This window comes from Thamnophis elegans, chromosome 5 (genome assembly GCF_009769535.1).
Source record: "Thamnophis elegans isolate rThaEle1 chromosome 5, rThaEle1.pri, whole genome shotgun sequence".
In the NCBI taxonomy this organism is placed as follows: Eukaryota; Metazoa; Chordata; class Lepidosauria; order Squamata; family Colubridae; genus Thamnophis; species Thamnophis elegans.
Window position 1 is genome coordinate 90,476,748 of NC_045545.1, and position 23,809 is coordinate 90,500,556.

General features: G+C 42.6%; 1 protein-coding gene across 1 annotated transcript; it reads right to left on the minus strand.

Annotated features, from left to right (window-relative positions):
• Positions 1–6,034: 6,034 nt before the first annotated feature.
• Positions 6,035–19,423, minus strand: RPS21 (ribosomal protein S21). The gene is made up of 6 exons (XM_032217218.1): positions 19,320–19,423; positions 16,609–16,702; positions 10,529–10,592; positions 9,834–9,905; positions 8,337–8,392; positions 6,035–6,103 (listed from the first exon to the last, which is right to left on the minus strand). The coding sequence occupies exons 2-6, from the start codon at positions 16,656–16,658 to the stop codon at positions 6,094–6,096; spliced, it is 252 nt and encodes an 83-aa protein (XP_032073109.1). The 5' UTR covers positions 16,659–16,702; positions 19,320–19,423; the 3' UTR covers positions 6,035–6,093.
• Between the last annotated feature and the right edge of the window lie 4,386 nt (positions 19,424–23,809).

The window sequence follows — 23,809 nt, forward strand, 5'->3', positions numbered from 1 at the left end:
GAGTGCAGGACAAGAAGCAATGAATGGAAACTAATCAAGGAGAGAAGCAACCTAGAACTAAGGAGAAATTTCCTGACAGTTAGAACAAGTAACCAGTGGAACAAATTGCCTCCAAAAGTTGTGAATGCTCCAACACTTGAGGTTTCTAAGAAGAGGTTGGCTCTTCTTAGTGGTGTAGGGGTGTAGGGGTTCCTGATTGAGCAGTGGATTGGAGTAGTAGACCTCCAAGATCCCTTCTAAATCTGTTATTTTGATTTGTCCTTAAGTTGATCCTTCCGGTCTTCCAATGATGACCCCATCAACTGCTGCAACTAAGTCCATCCACATTGTTACTGATTGTCCTCTTCTTCCCACACCATTCTCAACATCAAAGTATTATCCAGAAAGCCCGGTATTTAGGCTGTTACGAATGCTGGCATGCATTTTGAGTGCATACATCTGCTCTCCTTGGGAAGGAAGGGTGAGGCAGCCACAATTCTAAATGCACAAACAATTCCCTTGAGACATATTGGAAGTAATTGCATTGTGTTTGTTTTTTCCCCCAGAATATATGCCTTCTCTGAAACTCCACAAACTTGCAAAGTGTTTTGAGCTATTCAAACTTTGTGCACGGGGTTGCCAATTTGACATAGAAAATTTAGACCTATTGTAATCTCACACCAATTTCCTAGGTTCCAGCAGCCGGGAGAGCGAATTCCAAGAAGGGGGTGTGTCAAGGGGAATTTTCTCTGATTTTGAACAATAGCAACCTTCCTCTTTGGAAGTAGCGTTAAATGCCCTTCCTTTGTTTGCTTCCAGCTTAACCTTGTGGGTAACGCTTAGAGAGATTTACTGTTTCCACCACAAATTATATTTTTGCAAGTTTCTGCAATTTATAGGATGAAAATGGCACATTGCCGACTGACGATGCCTTGATTCAGCTTACATGAGAATCAACACTGCCAAGAGAAAAGATTAACTAAAAAGTAAAGGTAAAAGTTCCTTTCGTACATATGTATTAGTTGTTCCCGACTCTAGGGGGCAGTGCTCATCTTCATTTCAAAGCCAAAGAGCCGGCCTATCCGAAGACATTTCTGTGGTCATGTGGCTGGCATGACTAAACACAGAAGGCGTGCAGAACGCTGTTACCTTCCCACCAAAGTGGTCCCTACTTTTCTACTTACATTTTTACATGCTTTCGAACTGCTCGGTTGGCAGAAGCTGGGACAAGTAACTGGAGTTCACTCAGTTACGCAGGGATTTGAACCGCCGAACTGCCGACCTTTCTGATCGACAAGCTGTGTCTAGCCACTGAGCCACCGTGTCCCTAAAGATTAACTAGATAGGATTAACTAGTTAAGCGAGGCTGTATTGCCACTTTTTCACAAAAGCCGCAGCTGTTGGACCAGCATACCTGGACAATGAGAACCTGGGAAGGCACCCGGTGTAACAAATGTTGGCAGAAGTTGCCAAGGGTGTTTCTCAGGTTTTTCACAGACAACATTCCAGTTTTGGGAGAGGTCCAGACTCCAGAGATGACTTTTTTTTTTTTGAATGACCCAAAGCTCTTGTTATCGTCAAAACAGTTTGGTGGGACTGTGTTTTCTGGAAAGACTTCTTGGCCAAGAAAAGGGACAATGAATTTTTCTCTAGGGGGAAAATTATATTTATGGAGGGCTGAAGCCTTCTCTTTTTCATTCATGTTTTACAGCTAGACATTAGGAGTATTAGAATAGAATAACAGAATTGGAAGAGACCTTGGAGGTCATTTAGTCCAACCCCCTGCTCAAGCAGAAGACCCTATACCAATGAGGGCAAACCTTTTCTTCCTCTGGTGCCAAAAGAGTGTGTGTGTGTGTGTGTGACAACATGCACGTGTGTGCCAACACCCATAACACAATGCCCCACCATGCTCAGGGGATGTGTGTCGCACCCCCCCCCCTCTTTTGGTCCTAGAAGGCTTCAGAGAGGCCGGCTAGCACCAAAATGGGGAATTGGTGGGTAGGCAAGCCGAACCCACCCACCCCCTTTTGGTCCTAGCAGGTCTCTCTGAAACCTCCTGGAACCAAAATCGGGGTGCGAGCCCCCCCGCATCACCCCCACCCTCCATGCATGCATGTGCATTTCCCCACCCTCCCATGAATGCACACACGATCCCCCACCCCTGTGCATATGTGCATGTCTCTCAGCAAGGACCCGAAATCAGCTGGCTGGTGAGAGACATGCGCACAGCTTACCTAGGCGATGGCTCGCGTGCCCACAGAGATGGCTCCGCATGCCACCTGCGGCACACCTGCCACAGGTTCACCATCACGGCCCTAGACTGTTTTAGACAAATGGTTGTCCAGTCACTTCTTAAAAGCCTCCCAATGTTGGAGCATCCACAAAGCCTGAAGGCAACTTGTTTCAAAACTAAAATGGTCATCCAATTTGCAATCTGAAAGAGTCCATTCCACTCTTAAGCCGTTTATCATGGATTATTTGGGAGGCCCCATTACAGGTAGACTCTGGCTTACAACCACAATTGGGTTCAGTCCCTTTAAAATGAATGGATAAGAATTTCACGTTACTGCAAAATAGCCATGTAAGGGCAGGAGGGCACCCTTGGCACCAACCTCCTCCCGTTTATTCCCTTTCATGGCGCTTTTGAAATCTGAACTATTTCTGTCTGAGAACAGCGCAGAGCGTTTTACTGCATGCCGATTCTTAAAATACATCTGGAAAAATTCCCTAAAAGAGCCCAGGCTGGCAAAACACACACACACACACAACCACCCCACCCCAAAACCTTATTTCTAACGGATAAGAGAACAGGCGTTTTTATGTAGCCGCTTGAATGCAGAAATACTACTGTAGTGCTGGGTGGGGAATTAGGTTACTCGTACCCGTGCATGAATGACAAAGGGAACTCTTTCCAAAAAGTCTGCATCAGGTTTTTTTTTAACCGCTGGAATGGGGAGCAGAAATCAAGAGTCGGATGAAGTTGAAATTAACCCTCAAGATTTTATTTATTTCCCTTTTGTCTTCCTAAACCTCCCTCCCTCAATTCTAGGGCAAAAATCAAACAGCAAACAATACTATTTAATGCTTTGATATTGTTCTCCAATCAAGGAACCATCTACTCAGATAAACAAACAGTAAACAAGTGTCTAGTTAAGGAACCAAGACACTCCTAAAACATTGCTAAAGCAGGGTGCTAGTATATAAACAGAGCAAAACTCATTCCCTTCTAGCACTGATCATGTTACCTAGTTGGGTGATTCTCCTGGCACTTACAACCACTGTAGCATCCTCGGTGTCATGCGATCAAAATATGGGTGCTTGGCAACTGGCGTGCGCAGCTGGTCCTCCATTGTGGTAGACCACAATGAGGACCAAAATTTATGTTGCTAAGTAAGAATTTGCTAAGTGAGTTTTGCCTCCATTTTGACTTTTCTTGCCACACTCGTTCCATGAAATCATTGCAGTTGTTCCATTAGTAACAGTTAAGTGAACCCTGTTTCCCCAGTGACTTTGTCAGGTTGCAAAAGGGGATCACGTAACCCTGGGACACTGCAACCGTCATAAAGGCAAGTCACTTGTCAAGCACCTGAATGTGAATCACGTGAGCATGGGGATGCTGCGAGGGTCGTTTTAAGTGTGAAAAATGGCCATTAAGTCACTTTTTTTCTCAATGCTGTTGTTACTAAGTGAACTGTTGTAAGCCGAGGACTTTCTGTATTTATGACGGTTGCATCATCCTGAGGCCATATGATTGTTGTGACCTTCCCAGCAAGCAAGATAGGAGCTCCATGGAAAAAAGGGTCATAAAATCAGGCATAATTCACTGAACCTCCTGGCTCAGCAATGAAAATTGTTCCTAAATTCAAGGACTATCTGTAATACCCAGTTCCTGCAACCGTTCTTCATATGTTTTAGACGGGAGGCCAAAACATATGAAGAACGGTTGCAGGAACTGGGTATGTCTAGTTTAATGGAAAGGACTAGGGGAGACATGATAGCAGTCTTCCAGTTTCTCAGGAGCTGCCACAAAAAAGAGGGAGTCAAACTGTTCTCCAAGGCACCTGAGGGTAGAACAAGAAGCAATGGGTGGAAACTAATCACGTGAAGTGTTAATACCACTTTATAATGCCTTGGTAAGGCCAAACTTGGAATACTGCATCCAGTTTTGGTCACCACGATGTAGAAAAGGATGTTGAGACTCTAGAAAGAGTGCAGAGAAGAGCAACAAAGATGATTAGGGGACTGGAGGCTAAAACATATGAAAAATGGTTGCAGGAACTGGGTATATCTATTTTAATGAAAAGGACTAGGGGAGACATGGTAGCAGTCTTCTAATATCTCTAATTAATTATTGTCAGGAAATTTCTCCTCAGTTCTAAGTTGCTTCTCTCCTTGATTAGTTTCCACCCACTGCTTCTTGTTCTACCCTCAGGTGCCTTGGAAAAGTTTGATTCCCTCTTCTAGGGGAGACATGCTATCATGTGTCCCCTAGTCCTTCTATTAAATTAGACATACCCAGTTCCTGCAACCGTTCATGTTTTAGTCTCCAGTCCCCTAATCATCTTTGTTGCTCTTCTCTGCACTCTTTCTAGTCTCCACATTTTTTCTACATCGTGTCGACCAAAACTGGATGCAGTATCCCAAGTGTGGCCTTACCAAGGCATTATAAAGTGGTATTACTTCACGTGATCTTGATTCTACCCGTTTATGCAGCCTAGAACTGTGTTGGCTTTTTTGGCAGCTGCTGCACATGGCTGGCTGATATTTAAATGATTGTCCACTAGGACTCCAAGATCCCTCTCACAGTTACTACTATTGAGCAAGATACCACCTATACTGTACCTGGGCATTTTGTTTTTGTTGCCTAAATGTAGAACTTTACTCTTTTCACCACTGAATTTCATTTTATTAGATAGTGCCCAATGTTCGTTTGTCAAGATCCTTCTGTATCTTTAGCCTATCTTCTGGAGTATTGGCTATTCCTGCCAGCTTGGTGTCATCTGTACCTTCTTCAGTGATGTTGTAACAATGAAGGTTCCTAAATGAACTATTGTTGACGACTACCTATATATGGAAGCCTGCCTAATTTGTTAAAATTTCTGTTGAGTCATGTCCAATTCTCCCATTATTTTATTCCTAGGGCTGAGAGTGTGTTTCTATCTCTCTCAAGTATTAGAATCCCACAGTCAATAACTCAACAAAGATCCATAGATGATACTTCAAATCACCCAGAGGTGTATGGATTGTCTGTTGTCACACTGCAACAAAAACAAGTAAAGAAGCCATGTATGATTGTGGGCTGCATCTTAATTCAGAAATTTTAACTTGCATGTTGACAAACTCCAAGTGTCTCAAAACTGTGGATCTTTTAGCTGAATCTAATACACCTATTTCTAAGGCTTATGAATGTTTTAATCAATCCACATCTTAATAAAAAGACTTCACCAAATTAATTGCTTATTTCAGTTTCTTAAACTTACCGTATTTTTCAGAGTATAAGACGCACCTTTTTCCATCAAAAAAGAGGGTGAAAACCTGGGTGCATCTTAGACGCTGAATACAGCATTTTTGGCCTCCTGAAACCCCATCCCCTTTGCAAAAATGGCCATGCATAGCCTTTAGGAGGCTTCCAGAGTGTTCCTGGGGGCTGGCGAGGGCAAAATGAGCAAAAATGGGCCTTTGTTTGCTCGTTTTTGCGTCCTCCCCCCGGAGCACTCCTAAAGACTATGTATGGCATTTTTTTTTTTTGACAAAAAACAGGCCATTTTTGGGAGGTCTGTAGAGTGCAAAAACTTTTTTTTAAAAAAATTGCCTCTTCAAAATCTTGGTGCATTCTTATGCTTCGGTGTTTTATACTCCGAAAAATATGGTAATTTAGGAAACACATACTTTTCTAGGATCAATGCCATCGAAATCAACAATTTAATTACACACAGGACTGTATTCTTAAACTGTCTTAAAATGACACCTATCGATAATGCCGTAAACTTCAAAATTAGCCATGGGTAAAGCACTCTGCCTGTTACGACTTGAAATGATGCACTGTACAACAAACGTTTTCCAATGGTTTATTTTCTAGGAAATCCCACGTCGTGACATTTTTTTTTTCAGTTAAAAATTCCTGCAAAGACAAAACAAAATACAGAATGGTTAACTTTCCAAGACATTAAGGACATGGGATCACAGAAATTCTTCCCTGGAACCTGCCCTATTTGACTTTATCTTAAAATAAAATGTTTGGCTGCAACTCTATGCTACATCTGAAAATATACTCAGAAGCACCGAAAAACAAGAGAGGGGGAGGCTTTCATAGGGAAAAATGTTGAGATTGCCTTCTGATTACAGAATAATAGAGCTCATTTATTTAGTCATTTATTTGACATTTATAGGCCGCCCTTTTCCCTGAGGGGACTCAGGGCGGCTTACAATTAATAGGAAGGGAGTGCAAGACAAAACACAAGAAAAAAAATGTGAATAAAAAAATAAACCAGTAAAACACAACATTCATTCAGCATTCGGGTGGGGCGAGGTTAGGGTCTTATCCCCAGGCCTGACGGGATAGCCAGATCTTGAGGGCTGTGCGGAAGGTCTGGACGGTGGTGAGGGTGCGAATCTCCACGGGGAGATCGTTCCAAAGCGTCGGAGCTGCAACCGAGAAGGCTCTCCTCCGCGTAGTCGCCAGTCGGCACTGACTGGCGGATGGAATTCGGAGGAGGCCTACTCTATGCGATCTGATGGGACGAAGGGAGGTAATTGGCAGAAGGCGGTCTCTCAAATAGTCAGATCCACTACCATGGAGGGCTTTATGAATGGTGAGTAGCACCTTGAAGCGCACCCGGAGATCAACAGGTAGCCAGCGCAGCTCACGGAGGATCGGTGTTATGTGGGCGAACCGTGGTGCGCCCACGATCACTCGCGCGGCCGCATTCTGGACTAGCTGAAGTCGCCGGATGCTCTTCAAGGGCAGCCCCATGTAGAGCACATTGCAGTATTCCAGCCTGGAGATCACAAGGGCTCGAGTGACTGTTGTGAGGGCCTCCCGATTCAGGTAGGGCCGCAACTGGCGTACCAGGCGAACCTGGGCAAATGCCCCCCTGGTCACAGCTGACACACAACAGCCACTCGGTCTTGTCTGGGTTGAGTACCAGTTTGTTAGCTCTCATCCAGTCCTTAACGGCCTCAAGACCCCGGTTCATCACGTCCACCGCTTCATTGAGTTGGCATGGGGCGGACAGATACAACTGTGTATCGTCCGCGTATTGATGGTATTTTATCCCGTGCCTCCGAATGATCTCACCCAGCGGTTTCATGTATATGTTGAATAGTAGGGGGGATAAGACCGAGCCCTGCGGCACCCCATAAGTTAGGGGCCTCGGGGACGATCTCTGCCCCCCACCAACACCGACCTGTCCGAGAGGTAGGAGGAGAACCACTGCAAAACAGTGCCTCCCACTCCCACCTCCCGCAGTCGTCGCAGAAGGATACCATGGTCGATGGTATCGAAAGCCGCTGAGAGGTCAAGGAGAACTAGGATGGACGCATGGCCTCCATCTCTGGCTCTCCAGAGATCATCGGTCAATGCGACCAAAGCGCTGAAAGGGACTTTGGGGATCTTCTCGTCCAACCCCCTCATAAGCAGGGAATCCTATACCATTTCAGGCAAATGGTTGTCCAATCCCTTCTTCAAAACCGCCAGTGATGGAGAAACCACAATTTCTGGAGGCAAGTCATTCTATTGATTAATTGTTCTCACTGTCAGGAAATTTCTCCTTAGTTCTGATAAATGGGTGTTTTATAAGAATTATTTTTTGTGAGATGAATGGCTATATACCATATTTTTTGAAGTATAAGACGCACCAAGATTTTGAAGAGGCAATTTTTTAAAAAATTTTTTTTGCACTGCATACAGTACCTCTGAAACCCTCTGCGCGCCTCATTTTTTGTAAATAATGGGGCATGCTTCTGGGGGTTGGGGGGCAAAAATGAGCAAAAAACAGCCCCGTTTTTTTACCAAAAAATGGCCTGTTTTTCACTTGTTTTTGCTCTCCCCACCCCCCCAAGAGCACTTTGCAGGCCTCCCAAACTTTCTGCATGTCCATTTTTGTGAAGGGGGCAGCGTTTCAGTAGGCCAAAAATGCTGCATTCAGTGTATAAGATGCACCCAACTATTCAACCTCTTTTTTGGGGGAAAAGGGTGCATCTTATACTCTGAAAAATATGGTAAACTTTATAAATAAACAACCATTTTCACCAAGGCATATCTTTTGGGAATAACATGTCTCCCAATGACATCCATGATGTGCTATCAAACAAAACAGAAAAGAAAGATGCATTATCACAGCTTCCAGACTTACTTGGAAACAATTCCATCATTCTTTGCCAGTCGCAGAATTGAGTCATCAGACTCCCCCTGAAAAACAGTTTTGTAGTTAGATAAGATGAAGAAATTGAATTCACATCCTGAATTTCAATCTGCAAAATGCTTCGGTGAATTTGGGAAGTTGTCCAAAGGAAATTCATTGGCAACTAAAAGGACAAGTTTCTAATATTAAGAATCAAGTACTATCACATACTTATTTGCTAAGTTTTTAAGGTCAGAAAACGGCCGAGATTGAAAACCTATAAAGAATTTATAATAGTCTAAAATTAGAATATAGAACTAGTATTTGTACAGTGAAGGTAAAGCATTCCATAACAAAACATTGACACTGAAATGGTTTGGTCCTGAAGTGGTTTGATCTTGAAAGAAGTCCATTCTAAGGTTTGTCTGTTTCTTGAACAATTTGAAAGGTGGTCTGTTTGAGGTTACAACATTCCATGATGGAACATTTTATTCCTGAATGTTATTTTGTTTTATTATGTATGTATGTATGCATGCATGTCCCACCTTTTAGTATTTTTACAAATAACTCAAGGCAGTGAACATATCCGACACATTTTTTTGTGTCTTTTAATGACCCCAGTGGAGTCAGAGCAACTGAATGGAGTGGAGTGTTTATTGGCCGGGTGCCCTTCCTGTTGCCAATGCAGAGTTTGCAGCTGATATTTACTCATTGTGCCCAGAGAGAAAAATATCTGCCACTACCTAGGATTGAACTCACAGCCTCCTGATTCTGAGGAAAGAGCTCCACCTCTAGGCCATTGTACCACTCAGTGAACATAGCTGACACATATCCCTCCTATTTTCCCCACAACAACCCAAACAAAGTTGGTTGGGTTGAGGGGGTCTGGCTCAAAGTCAGCCAGTTGGCTTTCATGGTTAGGGCGTGACTTAAACTCACGGCCTCCCACTTTCTAACCTGATGCATAAGAGCTATGGTGGCACACTGGTTAAGAGTGCAGTACTGCAGGCTACTTCTGCTGACTGCCAGCTGCCTGCAATTTGGCAATTCGGATCTCAACAGGCTCAAAGTTGACTCAGCCTTCCATCCTTCCAAGGTGGGTAAAATGAGGACCCAGATTGTTAAGGCAATATGCTGATTCTGTAAACTGCTTAGAGAGGGCTGTAAAGTGGCATATAAGTCTAAGTGCTATTGCTATTAACCATTAGACCAAACTAGCTCTAATATTATGCAGTATGGTATTCAAAATTTCTTGCCTGCATTCTTTCTGTAATACAAACAAAATGCTGACAATTTATTTGTGTAATATACCCACTGCTCTTACTAATTTCCGTATTCAGAAGACAACCATCCCTAGACCTAAAGTCTTCACTTTAATTGAATTGCTACAAGGAAAATTGGAATGGATGTAAACATGTATAAAGACAATGAATGAAACTACCCATTCTATGTTTATAAACTATTCAGAAATAGGCAAGCTCTGAGTCATTGGAAAACAATTAGACTTACCATCCGACGGATTGCTCCACAAATGGCATATGCTTTGAACTGGCCATTCACTCTGCCTGTGGCTTTGTCAACCTGCCATTGGAATTAAGAGGGCTCAATTAACTGTTACACAATCATAACTGCAAGCTGAAAGATTGGAGGTATGAGGCACAGAATATATTTATTCATTTTATGTTTTATAGATCTAACCAGTTTGACAACCAAGCAAACTCCAATCCCATCCTGAACAAATGGGTTTAAAGGAAAAGATGCATTTACTGAGCTAGGGCTGGGAAAAAAATCCCATTTATTAAAGAATATTTTTCATTACTGCTATTCCAAGGCACATCGAAATGAAAGAGAAAAAAGGAAGAATTTGAAGTAATTTTAAACTTTTAAAAGAAACGTGAAACAAAATGATGATCTCATCCTCCTTTAAGTAATATTTTGTTCTAACAATATTTATTCTCTTTCTCTCATTGCTAGCTTTCAGTTGTATTCCGAAAGCTTTTGATTAACAGTTGTAACGTAACAATCAAGCTCTGGTTTTGTTGGCCTGCATTAGAAAATACAGCTTAATGCCTAATGCCCATACATCTGGATCTATCACCCCAAAATAAATACAAATATGTTTGACTATGCAACTGCAACTAGCTGTTTATTTTATTTGAAAAACTGGTAAGATTTCAACTTGGGGTTACAGATATTTTACTTACTTCTGCAACATTTATTTGGATGGAAGCATGGTCTTTAGCACCAATTATCCGATTGCTAGCAGAGCTGAAGGGAAAGAAATACATAAATAGAAGAACTTAAAATCAGACACTGATTTAGAAAAAAAATGTTCTGTTATCTTTCTAGATAACTCAGCATGTAGCATCAATTCCATTTCTTGACATGCCAATTTACCACTCTTTTAGCAGAAGTTCCTACACAATAAATAAACACACACACACACCTCAGAATCCCTCTTATTAAGATGTTGTAGGAGGGCAACTGTACTAATCTACTGTAAGAAAAACCAAAAACCTTTTTTCTAACAAATTTTATTAAACACATTTTCATAAGCTGCAGTTTATGTTTTATACCTTTTAAAGAAATATATTAGTCAGAAATTTCAGATGCCAGATTCCTCCTTATATTTTTAGTTGTAAATCAGGCATATACACTTGAATAACACAAATCACTGTGTGTGCACATGTAATGCACCAGAATAAAACACCATGCCCAATTAAGACACATTTAAGATTAAATTATAATTTGGGTTAAAATCATGAATCAGAAAGCTACTGAAAGGTTTTTCCTGAGAAGGAAAGTTTTTCATCTATAGTAGAGCATTCATTTGGGTATAAAGGTAAACCCAGATTCCAATGTATTTTCAGTTAGCAATTCTCGCTTCCAGAGTGCCCGCATAATATTGAAAACTTTTACTTCCATTTAAAAGTAATTACAATTTTATTTTATAATCTAAAATTGGACAAACTGTTAATCTTAAGCTATAACTGATATAAATAAGGTATTTTCAAACAATAATTTATGAAGTATGATTTTCTCCCATCTTAACTAAACTAACTAGTGGTTAAGGCATCAGGCTAGAAACTAGGAGATTGTGAGTTCTAGTCTCGCTTTAGGCATGAAAGCCAATAGGTGACTTTGAGCCAATGCCCAGGAGACAATAATTTCTAAGCCTTCCTTGGGAAGTAAAGCCAGCTGGATGACCTTAGGCCACTCAATCTAATCCACCTCACAGGGTTATTGTGGGAAAAATTAAAGAAGGAAGGACTATAACCTATGTTTGCCATCTGGGATTATTTCAAAGAATGAGGGCAGGCTAAAAACATCTAAATAAATAAAAAGTACTTAAAAGGTTCCCCCTCGCACATGTGCTAGTCGTTCCCGACTCTAGGGTGTTGTTCTGTTTCAAAACAAAAGAGCTAGCGCTGTCCAAAGATGACTGTGTGGTCATGTGGCGGGCATGACTCAATACCGAAGGTGCACAGAACGCTGTTACCTTCCCACCAAATGTGGTTCCTATTTTTCTACTTGCATTTTTACGTGCTTTCGAACTGCTAGGTTGGCAGAAGCTGGGACAAGTAACGGGAGCTCACTCCATTACGCAGCGCTAGGAATTCGAACTGCTGACCTTTGTGATCGACAAGCTCAATGTCTTAGCCACTGAGCCACAACGTCCCTAGAAAATACTTAGTGGCTATGGTGGAAGACAAAGATTAGTTTAGTTAAGGTTCCTTCGCACCACTGAAACAGAGAAGCCTGACGGTGTAGTTCAGTGGTTCCCAAACTTTTTTTGGCCATGCCTCACCTAAGCATCTCTAAAATCCCGATGCCCCCCCCCCACCTGTGACACATAATTCTTACTTTACTAAAAAATGAACTCTACTCACACGGAGGAAGCCTAAAAGGCCATTAACTTGGTTTAAACAAAGTTTAAATAGCCTCCATTAAAAATCAAATTGCCCCCCACGTTGGGAACCACTGGCTTTAGTTGTAAATATTAGGCCTGATACTGCTGGTTTCTTTCATTCATGGAATAACATAAACAAATTGTCCCAAGCTTGCTTTGTTGGGCCATCTGAACATGCTGCAATGACTTCTGGCAAAAATCATATAGGGGGAGGAAAAAAGAACAAAGCCTGTGATTGGTTCAAGTTAAGGAGGTTTTCCCAGGTACCGAGAGGATGCTGAGCTAAGCTTGCAAGTAAATTGCCTAACACGTATAGCAGTGAGAAGTCTTCGGATGCTGTCTGAGTTTGGTTGCTTTCTTGCGGATGTTTCATTACCAGTGGTGGGTTTCAATTTTTTTTAGAACCTCTTCTGTAGGTGTGGCTTGCTTTGTGGAAGCGGCTTGCCGGCCATGGGATCGAGTGGGAGTGGCTTGGCAATCATGTGACTGGGTGGGCATGGCCAACTTGTAAAATGAGGTGAAACTCATTTAACAACGCTCTTGCTTAGCACCAAAATGTTGGCTTAGAAACTCTGGCATTTGATGCACACAAGTCTTAAAGCTGTCAAGTTACAAGAGCCTTGCACCCCTAACCCTTTAGAAAAAAACCCCAGGGATGTTCAAACTTGACAGCTTTAAGACTTGTAGATTTCAACTCCCAGAATTCCTCCTCCAGTCATGTTGGCTCAGGAACTCTGGCATTGAAGCACGCAAGTCTTAAAGCTGTCAAGTTACAAGACCCTTGCACCCCTAACCCTTTAGAACCCCCCCCCCAGGGGTGTTCAAACATGACAGCTTTAAGACTTTAAGGTTTAGATAGGACTCTTAGAGGCGGGCGGGGCGATTGGTGAGCCAGCCAATCAGTGAGCGGTGGGTGGGGCAAGTATGGTGCAGATGGGCGGGGGGAGGGAGCTGGAACCGGTTCTAAACAGCATGGTAGATTTGTGGAACCTCTTCTATAGAAGAGGTTAGAACTGGCAGGAACCCACCCCTGTTCGTTACCCAAAATTGGTAATACAATCAGTGCCACTAGCTAGCACTGATGATGTTATGTAGTTTGGATAAGGAAACATCTGCAAGAAAACAACCCAGCTCAGAGAGCATCAAAGACTCCTCATTTTAACCCTGAGTTACAAATATTCTCATTTATCAGTACTTACAGCAGTTAGAAACAACTACCTAGAAAAGCGATGAATTCCTTTCATCAGATCTGTAGAGATGGAAGCTAGAAATCAGGGCTTGACTGCCCTTCCAATCCTTATAAATCCACGGCTAAGATTATTTTACTTGATTACCAGACTATATTTACTGTGTTGAGCTTTAGAGAGCCATAAAAGTTTGGATTTTTTAAAAGAAAGCTCCCAATGAGCAATTCATACAAGTTAGGTGTCCATAATCTGGCATGTGTTTGGCTGTTTACTGTTCCATGAGTCTGCAGTCTTTATAATTTTTCTGTACTACTGTTTTTGGAATTGTTAGTTTTGTTATTCCATTTTACTATTTTAATCAAGATAGATAGAATAGAATAGAACAAGCAAAACCAAGCATTTAATAATGAGTGCCATACCATGTGAATGAATCATACAAATGGCAAGAAAACAGGGGCAGTAAGGAATAACACAGGTTATGTAGACAGTAAACACAGGGTTAATCAAAATGGCTCAAATGTCTATACACCAATGCACAGAGTATGAGGAATAAACAGGGTGTCTTAGAAATTCAAGTAAATGAGGGCAGATACAATATTGTTGCCATTACAGAAACCTGGTGGGATGAAACCGACAAATGGAACATACAGCTAGAAGGATTTAAATTATTTAAAAGAAATAGACCAAATAAAAGAGGTGGAGTTGCACTATATATAAGAAATAATTACCTTTCGACAGAAATAGAGCACAACAATGATGAGAACTATCTTGAATGCATTTGGGTCAATATTAAAGGTTGGGGGGGGGGGATGACATTGCCATAGGTCTATACTACAGCTCCCAAAAGAAACCAGCATGGCTGCATAAAGAACTCTCTGACAAATTGAAAGACAAAAAAGATAAGTATAAAAAGTGGAAAGGGGGGAGGGGACATAACTAAGGCAGAATATCAGCAAATAGCCCGAGCATGTAAAGATAAAGTGAGGAAAGCTAAGGCTCACAATGAAGAAAGGCTTGCCACAAAAGTAAAAAATAACAAAAAAAGCTTCTTCCAACATGTTAAAAACAAGAAAAAAGTTAAGGAAACAATTGGTCCATTGCTGGGAGAAAGTGGCAAGAAAGTGACAAGCAACAGGGAGAAAGCCGAACTATTTAACTCATGTTTTGCATCTGTCTTATGAAACAGTCCAACCTATCAAAAACAGCACCACAAAAATCAGCTTAGGAACACAAGTTGAAATAGGGAAGAAAATGGTAAGTGAGCACCTGTCTACCCTAGACGAGTTCAAATCACCAGGACCAAATGGATTACACCCCAGGGTTCTCAAGGAACTGGCAGACGAGATCTCAGAACCACTGAACTATATCTTTCAGAGATCCTGGAGCACCGGGGAACTACCAGAGGACTGGAAAAGAGCTGATGTGGTTCCCATCTTCAAAAAAGGGGAAAAAAACAGATCCGGGAAACTAGAGACCTATCAGCCTGACCGCAATACCAGGAAAGATTCTGGAAAAGATAATCAAGCAACGAATTAGCGAACACCTAGAAGCAAACAAAGTAATAGCCAAAAGACAACATGGGTTTGTCAAAAACAGATCATGCCAGACTAATCTTATTGCATTCTTTGATAATGTGACAAAATTAGTGGACCAGAGGAATGCCGTCGATATAGTTTACTTGAACTTCAATAAGGCATTTGATAAGATAGACTACTTACTACTAGATAAAATAGAAGAATGTGGGTTAGACAGGATCACCACCAGATGGATTTGTAACTGGCTGACCAACCACAGTCTTCAGTGGAACTGCATCTTCATGGAGGGAAGTATGTAGTGGAATACCCCAAGGCTCTGTTTTGGGCCCAGTACTCTTCAACACCTTCATCAATGATTTGGATGAGGGACAAAAAGGGGAACTCATCAAATTTGCAGATGACACCAAACTAGCAGGAATAGCCAACACTCCAGAAGATAGGCTCAAGATACAGAAGGATCTTGACAAACTTAAACATTGGGCACTATCTAATAAAATGAAATTCAACGGTGAAAAGAGTAAGGTTCTACATTTAGGCAAGAAAAACGAAATGCACAGGTACAGTATAGGTGGTACCTTGCTCAACAGTAGTAACTGTGAAAGGGATCTTGGAGTCCTAGTGGACAACTATTTAAATATGAGTCAGCAGTGTGCAGCAGCTGCCAAAAAAGCCAACACAGTTCTAGGCTGCATAAACTGAGGGATAGAATCAAGATCATGTGAAGTGTTAATATCACTTTATAATGCGTTGGTAAGGCCACACTTGGAATACTGCATTCAGTTTGGTTGCCACGACATAGAAAAGATGTGGAGACTCTAGAAAGAGTGCAGAGAAGAGCAACAAAGATGATTAGGGGACTGGAGACTAAAACATATGAAGAACGGTTGCAGGAACTGGGTATGTCTAGTTTAATGAAAAGAAGGACTAGGGGAGACATGATGGCAGTGTTCCAATATCTCAGGGGTTGCCACAAAGAAGAGGGAGTCAAACTATTTTCCAAGGCACCTGAGAGTAGAACAAGAAGCAATGGGTGGAAACTAATCAAGGAGAGAAGCAACTTAGAACTGAGGATAAATTTCCTGACAGTTAGAACAATTAATCAGTGGAACAGAAATTGCCTCCAGAAGTTGTGAATGCCCCAACACTGTAAGTCTTTAAGAAAATGTTGGATAGCCATTTGTCTGAAACGGTATAGGGTTTCCTGCCTAGGCAGGGGATTGGACTAGAAGACCTCCGAGGTCCCTTCCAACTCTGCTATTGTATAAGAACAGAATAAAATTCTTTATTGGCCAAGTGTGATTGGACACACAAGGGATTTGCCTATGGTGCATATGTTCTCAATGTACATAAAAAGACAAGATACATTCATCAACTATCATAAGGTACAACACTTAATGATAGACATAGGGTACAAATAAGCAATCAGGAAACAATCAATATCAATCATAAGGATACAAGCCACAAAGTTACAGTCATGCAGTCATAAATGGGAGGAGATGGGTCACAGGTGATAGATGAAGGGAATGTTAAGACACTTAAGAGTACTGCTGATTTGGAGCCATATGTAAGATCAAATAAGTAATAATACAGCTATATCAGTTTCCAAACTATCCAAGGAAGACACACAATTTCTGATGATCAGACATACTCACCATTTACGAGGCACGTAGAGATCTACAAATTCCCCAGCGTCGTTCTGCATTATGCTTCTTTTACTTGCCTCAAATCAGGTGCAACAGATGATTTCTAAAAAAGATTATTGCTAAGATCAGTTGTTAAGCGAATCACTGCAGTTGTTAAGTGAATCATGCAGTCATTAAGCAAATCTGTCTTTCCCCATTGACTCTGCTTGTCAGAAGCGGCTGGGTAGGTCACAAAAGGTGATCACAAGACCCTGAGACAATGCAACTATCATAATTATATCCCAGATGCTAAGCACCTGAATTTTGGTCACATGATCATGGGGATGCTGCAAGAGTTGAGTGTGAAAACAGTCATAAGTCATTTTTTTCAGTGCTGTTGTAACTTTGAAAACAATTGGTTCTAGGTCAAGGATTACCTGTAGCTGCCCATTTGCACGTAACTTTACAGGATAGAAACTGGAATTGCCAATATTGGCTTATACATCTTTTGGAAACAAGATCATATCCAACTGGCCACTAGTACCCCATTAAGATAACCGTGTATTTAATAACATTTGTATTTGAATGGCAGGATACAAGCTCTCTCCCATCCCTACTAAAGGAAGTCCCTTCTCTTTTCACAGATGCAAGCAGGAATACACCCAGGCAGTTCCTCATTCTTCTTGGCCACTACAACTACCAGCCACTCTGAAGACTACAGAAATTATAGATGCAAATATGTGGAAAGCAACAGGCCGTAGAATGGCTGCATTCATTTGCTCTGATAAATCTGCATCTGGGACAGGGGTATTAAACTCGCAGGATGGATGTAACTCGCAGGATGGATGTATCACGCGCTGGCCACCTCCACACCCGGTTTAACAAAGGGGAAAAAAGTCATGATACGTCACATGACGATGAGTGTTTGACACCTCTGATCTAGGAGATAAAACTCATAAACTTGAGTATAAAAATCTGCAAAGACTGCTCTTCTTAAATCAAAGTTTTCTCAAAAGCTCCAGTTCTATGACATGCATGGATAAGAAGGTGGCTAAACTTTCCCACTGTTCAACCCCATTTTCTAGGTTCTTATGAGCGCTAAGTGAAGCAGAAGGAATGGGCTTGACTTGGAAAAAGTGCCAAGAAGAGCAACCAAGATGATTAAAGTCCCGGAGACTAAAACATATGAAGAATGGTTGCAGGATTTGAGTTTGGTTAGTCTAGATCAGGGGTAGTCAACCTTTTTATACCTACCGCCCACTTTTATATCTCAGTTAGTAGTAAAATTTTCTAACTGCCCACCAGTTCCACAGTAATGGTGATTTATAAAGTAAGGAAGTAACTTTACTTTATAAAATTTATAAAGCAGAGTTACAGCAAACCCTTACCGCCCACCATGAAAGCTGAAACGCCCACTAGTGGGCGGTAGGGACCAGGTTGACTACCACTGGTCTAGAGAAAAGAAGGACTAGGAGGGTGACATAATAGCAGTGTACCAATATTTGAGAGGCTGTCGCAAAGAGGAGGGAGTCCATTTATTTTCCAAAGGGCAGGACAAGAAACAATGGATGGGAACTAATCAAGGAGCCGAGGTGGCGCAGTGGTTAGGGTGCAGTGCTGCAGGCCACTTCAGCTGACTGTTATCTGCAGTTCAGCAGTTCTAATCTCACCGGCTCAAGGTTGACTCAGCCTTCCATCCTTCAGAGGTGGGTGAAATGAGGACCCAAACTGTGAGGGCGATATGCTGACTCTGTAAACCGCTTAGAGAGGGCTGAAAGCCCTATGAAGTGGTATATAAGTCCAACTGCTATAAGGAGAAGCAACTTAGAATTAAGGAGAAACTTCCTAACAGTGAGGAAAATCAACCAGTGAAACAGCTTGCCTTCAAGGTTGTGGGTGCTTCATCACTGGAGGGTTTTAAGAAGAGATCAGATAGCCACCTGTCTGAAATGGTATAGGATCTTCTGCCTGAGCCGGGGGGGGGGGGTGGGGGTTGGACTAGAAGACCTCCAAGGTCCCTTTCAGCTCTATTCTGATCACAGACGTTGGTCCAACATTTCCACTAAGCATAGTCACCATAAAAAAAACAAACTAATGTGCATTTGCCTTGAACTAGAAGGATGGAGATAACTAACATCATCGATAAGAGATACTTGGCTGACTGACCCTGCAAAGTGGCGCTCAATGATCTGGAAAGCGAAGCCTGCACCTGCGGGAATGCGCTAAGAAGAAGGTCGAGCAGGTACCTGGCTGGATCTGACAGGCAAGGGCAGGATCTGTTCTCTCTGGCCTTAAATGCAAGCCAAAAAGGACGGATCCAAGATACAGGAATCAATGTGAAGCCAAGCATGCACAGCTTAGCTGGCTTTCCAAAGGGGAACCCAGGCGGGTGGGCAGGAAACGTGGCCAGGCAGCCATCAGATGGGAAAAACCAGGATAGAAATGTTAACAAACGAAGCTCTCTGGATATTTTCATTTGGAACCCTTGCACTAGTACAGGGGGTTGGGCTCGATGACCTCAAGGGGCCCTTCCCACTCTAGGCTCTACCCTCCTAATGGGGCTTTCTGCATAGGCAGCATTGGGAAAAAGAGGGTCGCGGGCGCATCCCTCCTTCCCCGCCCCGCTCCCAGCCCCGCGGAAACAAAGGAAGATTCCCCCTTTCAGCCGTGGCCCGACCGGCCCCGGGGAAAGGCGGCGAGAAAGAAGCGGCCCCCGCGAACCGGGATAGGCCTCGCCTCACCTCCTCACACGCCGCGAGCTCAAGCCGGAAAAGGAAGAGGGCGTCACTCCGAAGCGACTCGAAAGCTCGCTGCCGAAGGGAGGGGGGAAGGCCGCGGAGCGGCGCGCGGGAGATGACGACATCCGAACGCGAGAGCGAAAGCGGCGGGAAGGCGTCCCAGAAAGCAGAAGGGGGGGGGGAGGCGCTATTTTGAGGGCGGGGCGAAGAGGGCGTAAGTCACGCCCATGCCTTTCTCTTGTTACAAGGGCGGGAAAGGCCCAAGCTGAGCGCGCGCTTCTAGGAGCGGTGCGCCATCTGAGGAGAATTCCGAATCGTCCAGCGGGAGAAAGAAGCGCGCAAAGGAGCCTGCGATGTGTCCTATATATTGCCTCATGCTGGCTGGGGAATTCTGGGCTTTGAAGTCCATCCATTCTTAAAAGTTGCCAAGTTTGAAAAAAAACACTGATCTAGATAGGCCTTGGATCAGATGGGCATAGCTAGTTTGGTGAAGAGAAGGACCAGGGGACACATAGCAGCAGCAATAGCAGTTAGACTTATATACCGCTTCATAGGGCTTTCAGCCCTCTCTAAGCGGTTTACAGAGTCAGCATATCGCCCCCACAGTATGGGTCCTCATTTCACCCACCTCGGAAGGATGGAAGGCTGAGTCAACCCTGAGCCGGTGAGATTTGAACCGCCGAACTGCAGATAACAGTCAGCTGAAGTGGCTGCAGTACAGCATTTTAACCACTGCGCCACCTTGGCTCTTAGCACTGTTCCAATATTTGAAGGGCTGGCACAGAGAGGAGGTCAAGCTATTTTCCAAAGCACCTGAAGGCCAGACGAGGAATAATGGATGGAAACTTCTCCAGGAGAGATTCAACCTAGAAATAAGGAAAAATTTTCTGACAGTGAAAGCAATCAACCAACGGAACCAAAGTTGCCTTTAGAAGTTGTGGGAGCTTCATCACTGGAGGCTTTCAAGAAGAAACTGGACTATCATCTGTCGGAAATGGTGTAGGGTCTACTTGGGCAGTGGAGGGGGGTTGGGCTAGATGACATACAAGGTCCCTTCCAACTCTGTTAATCTGTACCTGGATTCAGATCCCATAATCCCTAGCCCATGACTGGGTATGATAGGAGTCTCAGCCCCTCAATTAATTAGAGGGCAGCCTGGAAAACAGAAAACTATCCCGGGATTCGTGGCTTCTGCCAGCTCATCAGGGAAGCTCACCACATTGGAGTAGTGCAGCCAATATTGGTCATCATGATACAAAAAAGATACTGGGACCTTGGAACGTGTGCATAGAAGCACAACAAAGATGATTAGAGGGCTGGAGGCTAAAAAATATATGAATACAAAATGGGTGTGTCTAGTCTAAGGAAGAGATAGACTAGGGTTGACATAGCTGTCTTCCAGTACTTGAGGAGCTGTCACAGAGAAGATGGGAACCATTTATTCTCCAAAGCACCTCAGGACAGGAGAAGTAGTAACAACGGATGGAAACTTATCAAGGAGAGATTTGACATAGAATTAAGGAGAAATTTCCTGTCAGCTAGAGCAATCAGTGGAACTGCTTGCCTTCAGATTAAGAAGTTGTGGATGCTCTGTCAATAGAGGGTTTTAAGAGCTGGACAGCCATTTCTGGATTGGTATAGGTCTTCTGTTTGAGCAGGGGGTTGGACTACAAGACCACCAAGATCCCTTTCAACTGTTCGTGGCTTTTGCCAACTCATCAGGGAAAATACTGTTTGTGTATGAGGTAGCATTGCAACAAGATTTCTCTTCATTCTGGGCAGCCCATCTTCGCACCAAATTGGCTTCCTGGGAAGACACTTGGTATTGCTCCTTTGAAAAGCAGTGGTGTCAGTAGGAACTGCCAGGCCAACCATCTCTCCCGGTGTTGTATGATGGATGGAACTACTTAGGGCTAGATGGGCCTGGCATGGACCACCGCACCACAAAATGAAAAGGGAACTCAACCTGTCAATTCAGGTCTTACTGATGGGAAGTGAAGCGCAACAGCCAACACCAAGAAGCCATTTTGTATCTCTGTCCTACTCTCCTGACCTACCTGAAAATGACAGCTGCTTGAACTGGCCCTTCTTGCCATTTGCAAGGGTGAGCAAATGTCAAAATATATCTAATGACATCACACAAAGGCTACTGTGTGTCATTTTGACATCACTGTAGTTTGCTGAAGCTGTTGCCGTTTGCTTCCTGGGCATGTTTTGCTCTGAGGATTAGACAAGCCAAATTAGGTTAGGTACACAGAGCTGATCTGATACAGGATATGGGAGATTCCATTCTATATCCTATAATGGGCGTCTCTGCATTTGTGGAGCAGCAGAAGTAGAAGATCTGGCTAACATCTTATTTGATTGTTGCCTGTATAAGGTGAGAGACAGGTACCTTGGTCTATATACTAAACCAGTGATAGTCAAACCTGGTCCCTACGGCCCACTAGTGGGCGTTCCAGTTTTCATGGTGGGCGGTAGGGGTTTGCTGTAACTCTGCTTTATAAATTTTATAAAGTTACTTCCCTACTTTATAAATCACCATTACTGTAGGACCAGTGGGCGGTTAGAAAATTTTAGAGATTCAAAAGTGGGCGATAGGTATAAAAAGGTTGACTACCCTGTACTACACGAATGATACATTGGGATCCCCATATCAGAACAACTTACCTTATGTGCGGCCAGAATCTGAAAATAACATTTCACACAGCACAGTACTTGAGTAAAATGGTTCGGTTCAGATCGGCATTATGGGATTGAGGTAGATTGTAGAAAATTATAGAAATATAATTTTAGCATATTTTATTTATCTACCACTATATATTAAATTATTGTACTTTATTCCAATTTTATTTTAAATCATATTTTATTTGTTCTATTTTAAATACTTTTTTATCAGATATTAGTAATAATTTGTGTCTGGAACTCTACATTCTCTCCTTGGATATGCACAATTCATCCCTATCTGAACATCAGCCCTATCAATATAAAAGCCAACGAAGTTAGTTTTGGACTCAGGTAATCCTCAGAGATTGTTTTTGAAATTTGATACTATACCTACGTAAGAGTTATGCATACAAGACTCAGTATACTTTACCCTATTGAATTATTGCCGACATCCTGGGTTTGAGACCTGAGTGCCATATGACGGGGTGAGCTCCCAATACTTCTAGCTCCTGCCACCTAGCAGTTAGAAAGCATGCAAATACGAGTAGATTAATAGGTACCAGTTTGGTGGGAAGGGAAGTATTTTGTGCACTTTTGGCATATAGCCATGCTGGCCACATGACCACAGAGATGCCTTCGGACAAAACTGACTCTGGCCAGAAAACAGAGATGAACCCTGCACTGTAGAGCCAGACACAACTGGACAGGGAAACTTTACCTTTACTTAAATCCTTTCATTTTACAATTTATTTGACATATGGTAGTACATCTTATGAAACAACCCCGAGTAGTTCGCAGCACTATGTTCGTTATACTATCCCCTTTTGATGATAAACATACTTTTCATCCTCATCCCCCTTAGAATGATTTGAACAAGTATCAACCCATTCCAGCTTAGTGCAATCTTCATTAGCCTATCATCCCTATACCTATAGGAAACTATAGGTATTTAATGATTTAATGATTTAAGAGCCATGGTGGCACAGTCATTAGAATGCAGTACTACAGGCTACTTCTGCTGATTGCCAGCTGCCAGGAGTTCGATTCTGACCGGCTCAAGGTTGATTCAGCCTTCCATGGTGGGTAAAAAGAGGACCCAGATTGTTGGGGGCAATATGCTGGCACTTTAATTTCTTAGAGAGGGCTATAAAGCTCTGTGAAGCGGTATAGAAGTCTGCTATTGCTATTGAACATTTATCGGTTAAAACCAGATAAATGTGGTGAAATGTATCTAGAATGCATGTATTCAAGTTGTATGATAATCACCTTTAGTCCAATGGTGGCTATTTTGAGGCCTCTCCTATTTTGTCTAATTATAGCATCCAGCACCACTTTAGTTGTGGGTGTTGAGAATTATAGTTCAGTAGCATCTATCAGGCCATAGGTTTCCCACTTTTTAGTCTTTATAGCAAAGCTCTCAATTCTGGAAACACATTTGAACATATCCAGGTTCCAAAACAGCCTGCACTGTTGCGGTTATTCTTTGTGTCATAACTGAACAATTCTGATGAGATGTACTGAAGACTACAATGTGTGAAGCCTATCATGTACTTGTAAATAGGTTACAGTTTTGCTGCAAAAGCAGCCACTGATAGAAAGGTCAATAGCTAAATATAGATGCCATGAAAAACATTGATCTACCCCTTCGCAATTACACTGAAGCTCATCAATTTTGCAACTCCGTTTTGTTAAATACCCAAGGCTGATTTTCATTGTCTAATATATCACTGATCAACGGATATTAAAACATGGGCACTTGTTGAAAGAGGTGACCTGTATATAGTTATAATTGGAACAGCTATTTATGGATTTTCCCCCTATTTGTG

What these genes read in the sequence shown, in the direction of transcription:
- RPS21 (XM_032217218.1), bottom strand. Translation starts at nt 16,658, where the DNA reads ATGCAGAACGACGCTGGGGAATTTGTAGATCTCTACGTGCCTCGTAAA. An exon ending in CTCTACGTGCCTCGTAAATG is followed by an intron (nt 10,593 to 16,608) that starts GTGAGTATGTCT and finishes CTTTCCCTTCAG; the next exon opens with CTCTGCTAGCAATCGGATAA. An exon ending in GTGGAGCAATCCGTCGGATG is followed by an intron (nt 8,393 to 9,833) that starts GTAAGTCTAATT and finishes ACTGTTTTTCAG; the next exon opens with GGGGAGTCTGATGACTCAAT.